The sequence below is a fragment of the Crinia signifera genome, chromosome 6, assembly GCF_055691185.1.
Source record: "Crinia signifera chromosome 6, ASM5569118v1, whole genome shotgun sequence".
Classification (NCBI taxonomy): domain Eukaryota; kingdom Metazoa; phylum Chordata; class Amphibia; order Anura; family Myobatrachidae; genus Crinia; species Crinia signifera.
Window position 1 is genome coordinate 200,389,279 of NC_139222.1, and position 13,839 is coordinate 200,403,117.

General features: G+C 42.4%; 1 protein-coding gene across 1 annotated transcript in view; it reads right to left on the reverse strand.

Moving 5' to 3' along the window:
• CARD14 (caspase recruitment domain family member 14) overlaps positions 1 to 13,839 on the reverse strand; it is a 79,205-nt gene that overhangs the window by 41,410 nt on the left and 23,956 nt on the right. Inside the window, 3 exon segments of the mRNA XM_083148627.1 lie at positions 751 to 879; positions 2,844 to 2,996; positions 4,010 to 4,135. Coding sequence (XP_083004753.1) covers positions 751 to 879; positions 2,844 to 2,996; positions 4,010 to 4,135 — 408 coding nt within the window.

The window sequence follows — 13,839 nt, forward strand, 5'->3', positions numbered from 1 at the left end:
AATTGATGGTTCCAACTATCAGATAGCTGCATATGTGCAGAAGAAGCTTTGAGGGATATAGGCAATGTTTCCTCTGTGCATGCGCGCTTCTCGCCGGTGGCTGGCTGCTGTGTGTCTTGGGTTCAATTTCATTGCCCCGGTGACTCAGACAGAGTCTGGTGGTTTTAATTCGAACTCAGAGCATTATGGGGATTGTAGTTTTAAGGGTGTTTTTTTCTTTTCTTTTTCAACAGCATTTGGGATGGGTTTTGCTTAAAAAAACGCTGCATCGCCATCGGTTCCCCTCCATCGATGGCAGAAAGCTATCTGAACTCCTGCTATCGATGGCAAAAACATAGAGCACTAGGTCACAATTATTGATGTTTTGGGAATATTTATAGTTGATGGCCATCCTTAGGCTGACTATTAATTTTTTTTCTGTCTTGACTGAGAAGAAGAGAAAAATGCGACCACACTGTCCCTATACATCTGCTGTTCAAGTATCCATCATTATTATCAGAGCTCATTTGCATGTACAGTCACACACCTCTAAATAGCATAAATTCCATCTACATGCACACAGGACTTTCATCAAAAGGATGTTGTCATTTCAACAGACATTAATTCTGTGCTCATCTCTACCAAGGCCCAATGTCAATAGCTATATGCTGCTGACAACTATTAAAACATTTACCTATGTTGACTTTAAAATTAGCGTTTAAACAGATAGTAATCAATTTCAGTACATTTTTGTAGATGTATATGACAAACCTCAGATGTGCTGCAAGAGGATCCCTTGTCACCATCCTCTGAGGGACAGATTGCATCCATCCGCACCAGCCTCTGGTGTTTGGCCGAGCAGCTGTAGAGCTCCGGAGAGTCTTGCTCTGCTTTCCTCATCTGCCACCCCCACAGAAAAAAAACATAAAGATAATGAGAAAAGTTGCTCGTGACAAATAGTTGGCTATATCCCATAGTTTATCTTCAGTTACAGTTATATACAGATAACACAATTGCTTACTCCTAGTCCTTATACACATGTATTGTTCCTTACCCATACTATGCTCTTGCAGTACAGCATGGTAACAGCAGGTGGATATCCAGTCTAAGCACCAGCTTGTGATGCAAGATGCTACTTATATCTGCATATATATGTGACCCCTTACATACCAAATGCTACAAATATTAATATTAAATTATTATTTTTAATCGGCAATAATTTATAAGGCAAAACTAACCTGGTTTTGCATGGAAAATTATTGCCAGTTTAAAAATACAGTCCTGCACCTTCGACCACTAAACAACTATTACATTTACCCCTTGTATCTTAGATGTCTTCCAAGAGATCCTACAATGTGCATGAATATTGGAGTGCCTTAAAGGCTGATTCTTGTAGATGTATCATTGCTCTAGCACTCAAGATGGGTAGAGACTAGCAGTTCCATAAAATAACACCATCTGCTTTAACTATCTGCTTTTATCCTGGCTTCCACTCCCCTGGATTGCCTTGGGGAGCTGATGCATATATATTTGGTTCCCTTGGCCTGTGCTAAGGCTGTGTATGGTGATATGACCGGGGGACTCAACACTGCTTTTCTTTCTGTAATAGGGTGAGCAGTACAGTCTGACTGGTTTGCAGGGAAAATCTCATTGTCCCTAGTCTTCTTCTTGTAAGTTATTTGCCTTCGGTATGTCTATATGACATGCTCCCCCTGTATGAAGTTGCAGGTTTTTGTAGCACCGAATAAATAATAATAATAATATACTAATAAATAATAAATACTAATAAATAATGATGTGTTGTGAGTAGAGATGACATTTATCACATTTATTTCCCCACCACCAGAACCTGACACAGTGTAGGGTGTTTCAATAATATATACACTCTTCTAGAGCTGGACGACTACTCCAATTCAGGTCCCTTAACCCCTCCAGCTTTAAATGAATCAGATTAATGCACCAAAAGCAGTGGAAGGGGAATGAAGGAGCAGGTTGCCTTATGTGCTGCCAACTGGTGGCATTATTAGGTATATATATTGGGCACCAGGGATAGATATATTGATAGCTGATAACAGGTAATAGGTAACTGGTAACTTCAGACACATACTGAACAATGTAAGTTATATGGGAACAATTGTACATTTGTGCAAATATGCACTTATTTAGGTATAGAAGAATGTATTGTATTATGGAATCTCCCCTTCATCATCAAACTTCCTTTGCTATAATCTCTCTCAGTGGCGTAAGTTCACTCCGGTTGCCCGGAGGCAAGATATATATTCCCCCCCCCCCCCCACAACCTTATATATGTCTGTTCTGAAATATAAATGTGTTCAATATATATTGAACAGGAATATCTCTCTCTATATATGTCTGTATCTATATAAAGAGAGAGAGCATGCACATATTTCTCAGAACTCTGGCTTTTAATTAACTGATTTAAACTTGCAGGGGAGGAGAGGTGCCCCCTTGGGAGCAGGAGCCCGGCGGCAGATGACTCCATTGCCTCCCAGAGTTTTGCCTCTGATCTCTCTCCTCAGTGGAGTATTAAGAAGGGGCCCAAGTGCAACCTTTGTCTGGACCCCCTCCTCTCTACACGGCTGAGGGCAGTGCTGATTAACACTAGAGGTAGACTCTACCAATGTACTGTACATGTGCAGGTCTCCGGCAAAAAGGCATGGCAGCCATTTTCCTGATGATTTTGTAGAGTTGCTTTAACTCTGGGGAGGTTAGTATTAAAGAATATAGGCTCAGGTGTGCAGTGGGGCCCTATTATGGATACTCCACTGTTCCCCTGTTCCTCTTATAGATCAGCTGTCATTCCTCTATTTATCAAGTGTCTGTATGGTAACTGCATATCATACCCTGTGAGTTTGTAGCTGCAACTCCACACTTTGAATCTGTTGCTTCAGCTCAGAGTTACATTCTGTAAGATCCATGACCTGTCTCCTTAATAAATCCTTCTCTGCCAGGAATTGGGAAATCTCAGCTTGCACCATGTCCCGCGCTTTATATGCCTATATACACAGGACACAAATAAGAGGCAAATGGAACAAGTATATTGGAAGTAGAGAAAAGCATGAAATAAAAAATGGATTTAATGATGAGAATATGTACACAGAGGTGTTTCTAGAGCTAGAACAATCACAAGAATCATTGTAACAATTGAGTGATATATTTAAATTGCTCAAATGAGATTAAAATCACTGTAGCAGATTACAACATTTATTGGTGGGAAGTTTCGAGAGGGATTCTGAAACCTCTAGACCAGTTGGGGGTACTTGAAAATAATATTGGTAATGGCGGACAATGAAAAGGTCTTTTGATGGCAGAAGAAGACCCGTTGCCATGGAGACAAACCATGTTGTGTCATATGCCTGACCAGCAATCCACTGGGAGCTTCCCAAGCTGCCCTCAGACATCAGCAGTCATCTGCCCAGCACTGAACTGCACTGAGGAAGCAGCGGCATTAATCCTACCGGTGTTAGCAGGAATCCTGGAGATAATACACAACCAGTGTCTAGACACAGAAGGGCATGATTCCTTGCTGTATACTACTCCTCCGCTCCACCTTAATATAAGGACATGCATAAGGATGTGCATACCACTAAGTACTGTCCATATTTCAAAATGAGAGGAGGGGGTACTTATCAATGAAAAGCCTAATCAAGGCGTACAGGATAGAAAAAAGGTTGGGAACCACTGCTCTAAACCATAAATAATGGGTAACATCTGTTGAATGTATGGTTTCTCGTGAATCTGCAAATATACTAATATGGTATTAATGAATGATGAATTTGATTAAAAAATATTTTTTTTGCTTCATTTCTTTTCCCCAGATGTATACTTAATGTCAATCACCTTGTGAATGACCATTGATCACAAAAAGTAGCAAGCTTTCATCGCAGGATGGCGTTGCACATACAGACTACGGGCCATACCTATGTGCAGTCTAACAATAATCGGGCACCATGTAAATTTGTGCAGTGTGATCGGGTCTGATATAACCCAAATGTTTGCATGTGAATACCTGGTCACGCTCCTTCTGAAGTTCAGAAACCTGGTTATGGAATGCATCCAACTTTTTCTTCAAGGTGTCATAATTTGCCTGCAAATGTCGGCTATCCTTAATCATGATTTCTTTCTCCTCCTGCCACTAAAGACAACAATGAAATAACATTTGCTAAAAATAACATTGACTGGCACACTGAAATAAAAAAGAGACATGTTTTAAACTATATTCTCTTGGAAGTATAATATGCTACATTCTAGAACCCCACAGGGTGAGGCCCTTATACAGGACAAAAAGTTAAATCTTCTGGTTATGGTTCAGCTAAGAATTCTGATTGGATCCATTTATCTATTATAACATGTTATTTAACTAATAACAGATGAATTTACAAAAAAAAGATTCATAAAGTGAATAACCGGGGCATTATACAAAACTGTATGTTGTTACAATAAGAGATGGGCGCCGGCGTTTGGGTTTGGATTAGTCCCCGGGATTTGGATTTGTCAAGCGGTGGTGAAAAGCTTTGGATTCAGAATTTTTTTTGGTCATAAAATGCCCTTAATTTTTTTGGTTTTTTTTTGTCCCTAGAGTAATATTAACCTCAATAACATTAATTTCCAGCCCTTTCCAGACAATTTTGACCACTTTACAGCTCACAATGTTGTTTTCATTCAATTTAGGCCAAGGTCTGCAGCAAGCTGGCTGGTTAATATACTGTTAGGAACAGGGAGATCTCGCCTACCCTAACTCCGTTGTCACCCCTTGGAATTGGCGGACGCGTGCTAAGCTAACCTTCACCAATAATAGCCGCGTTCGTGGGAGCCCGTTAGTCAGGCTCCCACCCCGATGCCACCTGGTCTTACTAGTGACAACGCAGCCGCCAAGGCCGGAGGTAAACAAGGGGAAAATCTACCTGAAACCAAGGAGGCGAGAACCACCCTTCCCTACAGAGGGGGGTGTCAGTGGATAGCGGACTGGGCTGGGACCCGCGGTGCTAAATGCAGTGGGCAGCAGGCCAGACAAAGTACCGTGGCCAAACTGACTGGTATCACAATACACAAGGTGTACCCAGGTGCTGAGTGCACGGTATGCTGACACAAACCAAGATGTTGACGGGTGTAACCATACACAATATGTCGACACACTAAGAATTGCTGACGGGTGTAACAATACACAATATGTTGACACAATAAGAACTGCTGACGGGTGTAACAATACACAATATGCTGATACAATAAGAACTGCTGACGGGTGTAACAATACACAATATGCTGACACAATAAGAACTGCTGACGGGTGTAACAATACACAATATGCTGACACAATAAGAACTGCTGACGGGTGTAACAATACACAATATGCTGACACAATAAGAACTGCTGACGGGTGTAACAATACACAATATGCTGACACAATATAAATGATAATAAGGGAGGCAAGGAGTGAGAGTCTCCCAACTTATCTGAACACCAAGATGTCAGCAGGCAGATGCAAGCACGATATCTGGAGGCAGCCAGGAACAGGGACTAGAAACCAGGAACCACGGGTGAGCAGGAGCCTGGAACCGGAAACACTCAGGACGCCAAATCAGGAGCTATAGCCGGCGTCTGAGTGTCCCAGTGTCCAAGTTTAAATAGCGCGCCAAGCGCTACCCTGACGCTGCGTGCGGCGTCATGCACACCCCTTCCTCCGTGCGGCCGCCAGGCATCCTCCGTCGCCTTGGCAACCGCTGCGGCAGGGGAGGAAGGGGTTGTACGCCGGCAGCCTGACTGTCTGCCGGAAGATCCCGGCTGATGACGCGACGGCGTCGCGGTAACCCGGCAACCGCCGGAAGAACAGAGGAGACTGCCGGGCGAGCGGAGGCGCTGCCCGTGCAGCTCCTAACATATACTATGCGACAGAGCCTCGGCACAAACAGATGGTAGTTTGTTACATATCAATAAAACACTGCCTCACAACAGTGGGATTAATGAATGTTGATGCAAGATGGAATTGTCCCTGGGCTCAGCCACCCCCAGCTTGTAAAAAAGGACATGCACATTGCACAATGGAACACAAACCAGTCATTTCAGTCAGAGGAACTACCAAACCTGTGACTAAAATGACTGATTCATTTGGGCCCAGACAATAAAAGAAGCAATGATCAAAATAATGCATAAAAAAATAACAAGAAGGATCTCAAGAAAAAAGAAGAGGTGCAAGGTGGAATTGTCCCTGGGCCCACCCACCCACCTTTAGCTTGTAAAAAAAGGACATGCACATTGCACACTTGAATACAAACCAGTCCTTTCAGTGGCAGAACAATCACACAAGGAACCTCTGACAGTATCTCACTATAGTGTATTGGGGTGCAGTGCACAAATACAATTTAAATAAAAATGTAAAAATGTAAATTTTTTAAAAAGAGAATGCAGCTTGTCCAACACTGCAGGGAGGCAGAACAATCACACATGGTACTTCTGACAGTATCTCACTATGGTATATTGGGGTGAAGTGCACACAAGCAATAAAAAAGAGCAATATATATATATATATATATATATATATATATATATATATATATATTTTTGAGGACGCAGCTTGTCCAACACTGCGTGGAGGCAGAACAATCACACACTGAACATCTGACAGAGTATCTCACTATGGTGTATTGGGGTGCAGTGCAATGCAGCACACCAGACACCACAAACAGTGGCAAAAAATGAGAAAAATATCTATAGTGACACACAGCCCCTTATAATTATAACATGACACACTGACTGACACAGCCTGACTGTACACTACACTACACTACACTGACTGACACAGCCTCTGCCCACTATACTAATGATTACTGACTGACAGTCTGTCTGACACACAAAACAAACACCAGACTAGTACAAGACCCACAAAACCCAGCACAAGACAAGACCCAGAGCAAGACTCACAAGAGTGACCCAGCACAAGTGTGACCCAGCACAACACCCAGCACAACACCCAGCAGAGCTGTGCGCTATTTGGAAGCAATGGAGAAATGGCACCAAATATGCGAGATGCCGAGCCTTTAAAGACTCGACATCTTGTGAGAATCCGACGTGGGACTTTTCCGTTCTGATGTGCTCGGGTTTACGAACAAAGCCGGAAACTCGCGATTGCGGCTCATGGACGGCTCGGGGGCTGTGTTTGGAGTGGTTCGGATTCCTTGGAATCTAGTTACAATAGCCTTTTAACTTTTTAGTTGTTAACAACAGCTAACGTTATAAAAAAAAGTGGTGGATGACAGTTTGTCAAAAACGCTACTGCAGATGTTAGACCCAACATTTCACTATATTTATTTCATAAGTTCATTAGGGAACAATCAGTTATACAAACAAACTCACTAAAATATTCTTTTGATTTCTCTAAAAGAGACTTGTTCATTTATAATTAATAACGACTGTTATTGTGTACTGTTTAATAAAGTTAAAATTATTTTGAAGAATATTTTAAAATGATGATTTAAAGATTATTTAATTTTTAATTCATGACTTTCTTAAATTTGGAAATTAAAAGGGGCACAATTATCAGAAGCAGCACAGGAACCCTCTATTTCAAAGTTCTTCCTTTACCTGACTGTTCATGGTCAGTATTACCTCTTTTTACACAATTGACGTAGTTTTGGCTTATAAATTAACCCCTTCCTGACAGAGCCAGTTTTTGCCTTCCTGACAGAGCCCTTTTTTTCAAATCTGACATGTATCACTTAAGTGGGGATAACTTTTTTTTGCTTTTACTTATCCCAGTGATTTTGAGATTGTTTTTTCGTGACACATTGTACTTCAAATTAGTGGTAAATTTGGGTCGATACAGTCTGTGTTTTTTTGTGAAAAATACCAAAATGTCGTAAAAAAATGGAAAATGTAGCAATTTGCAAAATGTTAAATTTTCTGCTTGTGAGACAAATAATCATACCACTCAAAATAGTTAATAACTAACATAGACCATATGTCTACTTTATGTTTCCATCATTATTTCAACTTCCTTTTAATTTTTTTGGACACTAGGAGGCTTACAATATGAATAGCAAATTCTCAAATTTTCAAGAAAATTTCAAACACTGATTTTTTTAGGGACCAGTTCATTTCTGATGTGACTTTGAGGGACTTGTATGTGAGACACCCCCATAAATGATGCCATTTCAAAAACTGCACCCCTCACAGTATTTAAAACAGCATTTTGGAAGTTTGTTAACCCTTTAGGTGTTTCACAGGAATTAAAACAAAGTGTAGGTGAAATTTCAAAATTTCATTTTTTTTGCAGATTTGCAATTTTAATACATTTTTCTAAGGAACACAGTAGATTTTACTAAAGAAATGTGACTAAAAATTGATTCCCCCAATTCTTTTGTTTTCATAAATATCCTATATGTGGCCCTAGTGTGCACGTTGACCAAACCACAGGCTTCATAATAGAAGGAGCACCTACTTGATTTTGGAGCCTCCTTTTTATGAGATTATTTTTTAGGCACCATGTAGGTTTCTAGGCACCATAAGATGCTAAAAGTTAGGAACCCCCCCACAAGTGACCCCATTTTGCAAACTACACCCCTCAGGGAATTCATCTAGGGGTATAGTGTACATTTCAAACCCCCAGGGGTTTCACCAATTTTGATACAACTGGGCAGTGAAAATGAAAAATTACATTTTTTTACACAAAAATGCAGTTCTGGCTCAAAATTTTTCATTTTCAGAAGGTATGAAGGAGAAAAAGCACCCCAAAATCTGTGCCCCAATTTCTCCCGAGTACGGCAATGCCTCACATGTGACCAAAAAATACCATTTGGGTGCATGGCAGGACTCAGAAGGGAAGGAGTGATTTTTGGATTTTGCAGCTCAGATTCTGGTGGAATGTTGGTGGGTGCTATGTCGCATTAGCAAGACCCCCCAAGCACCAATACAGTGGAACCCCCCCACAAGTGACCCCATTTTGCAAACTACACCCCTCAGGGAATTCATCTAGGGGTATAGTGTACATTTCAAACCCCCAGGGGTTTCACCAATTTTGATACAACTGGGCTGTGCAAATGAAAAATTACATTTTTTACACAAAAATGCAGTTCTGGCTCAAAATTTTTCATTTTCACAAGGAATGAAGGAGACAAAGCACCCCAAAATCTGTGCCCCAATTTCTCCCGAGTACGGCAATGCCTCACATGTGACCAAAAAATACCATTTGGGTGCATGGCAGGACTCAGAAGGGAAGGAGTGATTTTTGGATTTTGCAGCTCAGATTCTGGTGGAATGTTGGTGGGTGCTATGTCGCATTAGCAAGACCCCCCAAGCACCAATACAGTGGAACCCCCCACAAGTGACCCCATTTTGCAAACTACACCCCTCAGGGAATTCATCTAGGGGTATAGTGTACATTTCAAACCCCCAGGAGTTTCACCAATTGTGGTACAACTGGGCAGTGAAAATGAAAAATTAAATTTTTTACACAAAAAATGCAGTTCTGGCTCAAAATTTTTCATTTTCCCAAGGAAGGAAGGAGACAAAGCACCCCAAAATCTGTGCCCCAATTTCTCCCGAGTACGGCAATGCCTCATGTGTGACCAAAAAGTGGCAGGACTCAGAAGGGAAGGAGTGATATTTGGATTTTGCAGCACAGATTCTGGTGGAATGTTGGTGGGTGCTATGTCGCATTAGCAAGACCCCAAAGCACCAATACAGTGGAACCCCCCCACAAGTGACCCCATTTTGCAAACTACACCCCTCAGGGAATTCATCTAGGGGTATAGTGTACATTTCAAACCCCCAGGGGTTTCACCAATTTTGATACAACTGGGCAGTGAAAAAGAAAAATTACATTTTTTTACACAAAAATGCAGTTCTGGCTCAAAATTTTTCATTTTCAGAAGGTATGAAGGAGAAAAAGCACCCCAAAATCTGTGCCCCAATTTCTCCCGAGTATGGCAATGCCTCATATGTGACCAAAAAATACCAGTTGGGTGCATGGCAGGACTTAGAAGGGAAGGAGTGATTTTTGGATTTTGCGGCTTAGATTCTGGTGGAATGAATGGTGGGTGCTATGTGGCATTAGCAAGACCCCCGAAGCACGGTGAAATGATGAACCTAATAATCCATAGATGTGTGGTATATTTTTAAACACTCCTTTATACATAGGCCGGGTTTGTCGGGGCAAGTGTCACACTGGAAAATAGTTTGCTTTCTTATTCCCTTTTTATAGCAAACTTTGCACCTTTTTTGTGTCCTGCCCTTTTTTCCAGTGGAGGGGATTTCATCAGGAAAATGCTGCCCTGGTACAATACGGGGGCCAGTACTAGAAGTACTGGGGCCATCTGCCTGCTGGTTCCCAAATATTAGGCTCTTTATGACTTCCTCTTGAAAGTGCATAAATGTCCCCCTCTGGCTGGTAGAACGGAATAGCACGTAAGCGTTATACAGTGCCATCTGGATGATATACACGGCCAGCTTCTTGTACCAGATTTTTGTTTTCCGCAGGGCACTGTACGGCTTCAGTACCTGATCTGAAAGATCCACTCCGCCCATGTACTTATTGTAATCCAGGATACAATTAGGTTTTGAGGTGTGGGTACTGATACCTCGTACAGGGACGGAGGTGGTACTGTCTCCGTGAATTGTTGTCAGTATAAGGACATCCCTCTTGTCCTTATATTTGACCAACAACATATTTTCGGTGGATTGTGCCCTGCTTTCACCCCTTCTCATTACTTGGGCAATGTGCGTTTTTGGGAGGCCTCTTTGGTTCTTGCGCACAGTACCGCAAGCTGCTGTACCTCTTGAACCAAGGGCCTTAAACAGGGGGATGCTGGTGTAAAAGTTATCCACATAGAGGTGATAACCCTTATCCAGGAAGGGGTGCACTAAATCCCAGACAATTTTTCCACTAACACCTACGAGGGAGAGGGGGCATTCTGGCGGTTCAATTCTTAAATCCTTCCCTTCATATACCCTAAACCTGTGGGTGTACCCTGAGGTGCTTTCACACAGCTTATACATTTTTATGCCATACCTTGCCCTCTTACTGGGAAGGTACTGGCGGAATTTAACCCTTCCTTTAAAATGTATTAGGGACTCGTCTATGCAAATGAATTTATCTGGGATGTACATCTCTTCAAATTTGGCACTGAAATGATCAATGACCGGCCTGACTTTGAATAGCCGGTCAAAGGTGGGATCATCTCTGGGTGGGCACTGTGCATTATCGTTGTAATGCAAAAATTTAAGGATTAACTCAAAACGAGTGGGTCATGGCCATACGGTAAAGTGGGGTGCTGTGCAGAACATCTGTACTCCAATATTGCCTAATTTCTGGCTTTTTTACTATGCCCATATGAAACACCAGACCCCAAAACGTCATCATCTCTACTGCATCTACAGGGGTCCACCTAGCAAATGATGACGTGGGGTTTTGAGCAATAAACTGCTGGGCATATAAATTAGTTTGGTCCACCATTAAATTGATAAAATCATCAGAGAAAAATAATTTGAAAAAGTCAATTTCTCTGAGACCTGTGGAATCAAATTGGATTCCTGGGATGGCCAAAAACTCAGGAACCTGGGGCTCAAAATTGTCTGGTGGTGGGGTCCATACGAGATCAATTATTGGGGGGGGGGGTCTCAGCTGCTCTACGGGGGCGTCTTTAAGGGGGTCCCTCATCACTAGAGGAGGAAGAGGAGCTTAAGATGAATCCTTCAAATTCCCCGCTTGCCTCACTGGCTGTGTCAGAGTCAGAGGCAAGCATGGCATATGCCTCCTCCGCTGAATACATTCTTCTGGATGACTGAGATGACACTTGGGATGACATTTGGGATGCCATTTTTATTTTTGTGTTTCTGGTAGTGAAATGTTTCAACACGTGTATAGTGTAGGGGGGGTACAAACTTTATTTCAATCCGGGGGGGTATGTAGTGTGTAGTGTGTATGTAGTGCAGAAAAAAAAAAAAAAAGGTCCTGCGCCAAAAATTGAGCACAGATGTTGGTCAGTAACGTCCGTCACTGAACAGCGCTCAAAGGCAACAGGAATTTGATAAAAAAAAAAAAAAAGATCAACCCTGTGCCGAAAAAGCTGATCAGTGATGTACGTCACTGATCAGCGCACAGTGGCCACAGGACACCCACAAAATCACAGTGTGTGTGTAAAATTTTTTTTTAAAAAAGACCCCACAGCACCCTCAAAAAAAAAAAAGGTGATCACTGATGCGACACTGATTACCAGTGAGGGGCAGCAGGTGCACAACCTTTGGTGCAACTGACAGTGCAACTGGCAGCAACTGACAGGTATATATATATAAAAAAAAAAACCCTGCGCCCCCTCAGCTCAGATATACTGATCAGCACAAAAGGGGGGGTAGCAGACACAAAATATACACTCTCTATCACTATCTCTCTCTATCTCTCTATCTCTCACTATCTATCACTATCTATCACTCTAGGACACTGCAGCAGCAGCACTGACAGTTATATATATATAAAAAAAACCTGCACCCCCAAAAAGGGGGGGTAGCAGACACAAAACATACACTCTCTATCACTCTCTGTCACTATCTCTCTCTATCTCTCTATCTCTCACTATCTATCACTATCTATCACTCTATGACACTGCAGCAGCAGCACTGACAGTTATATATATTAAAAAAAACCTGCACCCCAAAAAGGGGGGGTAGCAGACACAAATCTCTCTATCTCTCTATCTCTCTCTATCTCTCACTATCTCTCACTATCTATCACTCTATGACACTGCAGCAGCAGCACTGACAGTTATATATATATAAAAAAACCCTGCACCCCCAAAAATGGGGGGTAGCAGACACAAAATATAGCTCTCTCTGTCACTATCTCTCTATCTCTCTCTATCTCTCTCTATCTCTCTCTCTATCTCTCTATCTCTCTATCACACTGCAGCAGCAGCAGGAAGTCACAAGAAGTCAGATCCAGGAAGCATCCAGCACGCTACAAGCAGTGATCAGGTGATCAGGTAAGGTATTTGCAAGGATCAGGTAAGTATTAGCAAGGATCAGGTCAGTATCACGGCAGATAGGCACGGTGACCGCTCTGCACGCAATTCCAGACCGGAATGGCGTCTGCAGCGCAGTCACCATTAGTTTAAATGTCGCGCCTTGGCTGTGATTGGCTGTCGGTCCGACGGACCAATCACAGCCTTGGGGGCAGGTGGGGTGAGGGTGGGGTGAGGTGTCATCGTCACCGATGACCCCCTCATGGCCCCTGACGCCCGGCGGTGATTGACACCTGTGTTACCGAGCGTCTGATTCGCTGGTAACACAGGAAAACGCTGTGAATGGCTGTTCACACTGAACAGCCAATCACAGCGATCGCCGACGGGGGGGCGGCATCGCAGCCCCCCCTGGGCATGCAGGGACATGTCTGCTGTCAGGGACAGCAGACATCGTCCCTCTGTCACTGCGTCTCTAGACGCAGTGACACTTTAAAGTCATGACGTACATTTATGCCATGTGTCGGGAAGTACATCCCGGCCATGACGTAAATGTACGTCAAATGTCGGGAAGGGGTTAAAATCCAAATCCAAAAAGCAATTGTGTGTCATCCTTGTTAATTGCACTGTATAGATACCATGAATCTAAAGCCTATAGTGTCCACTATAGTATTGTAGATAATTGCTCATGTCAACTGGTTGACATATTGTAATTAGAGATCTTAGAATAAATAATTATACAGTATGGTGCTATGTAGATAGTGAAAGGTTCGTTTTAGATTGATATCAGATTTACATATTCATGGGTTACATCCTTTCACTTCATCCCAAGGTGTTTGTTTGATTTGTGTGAGATTGTAATAAAGGGTTCCAAAGGGTTTCCAGCATTTCAAAG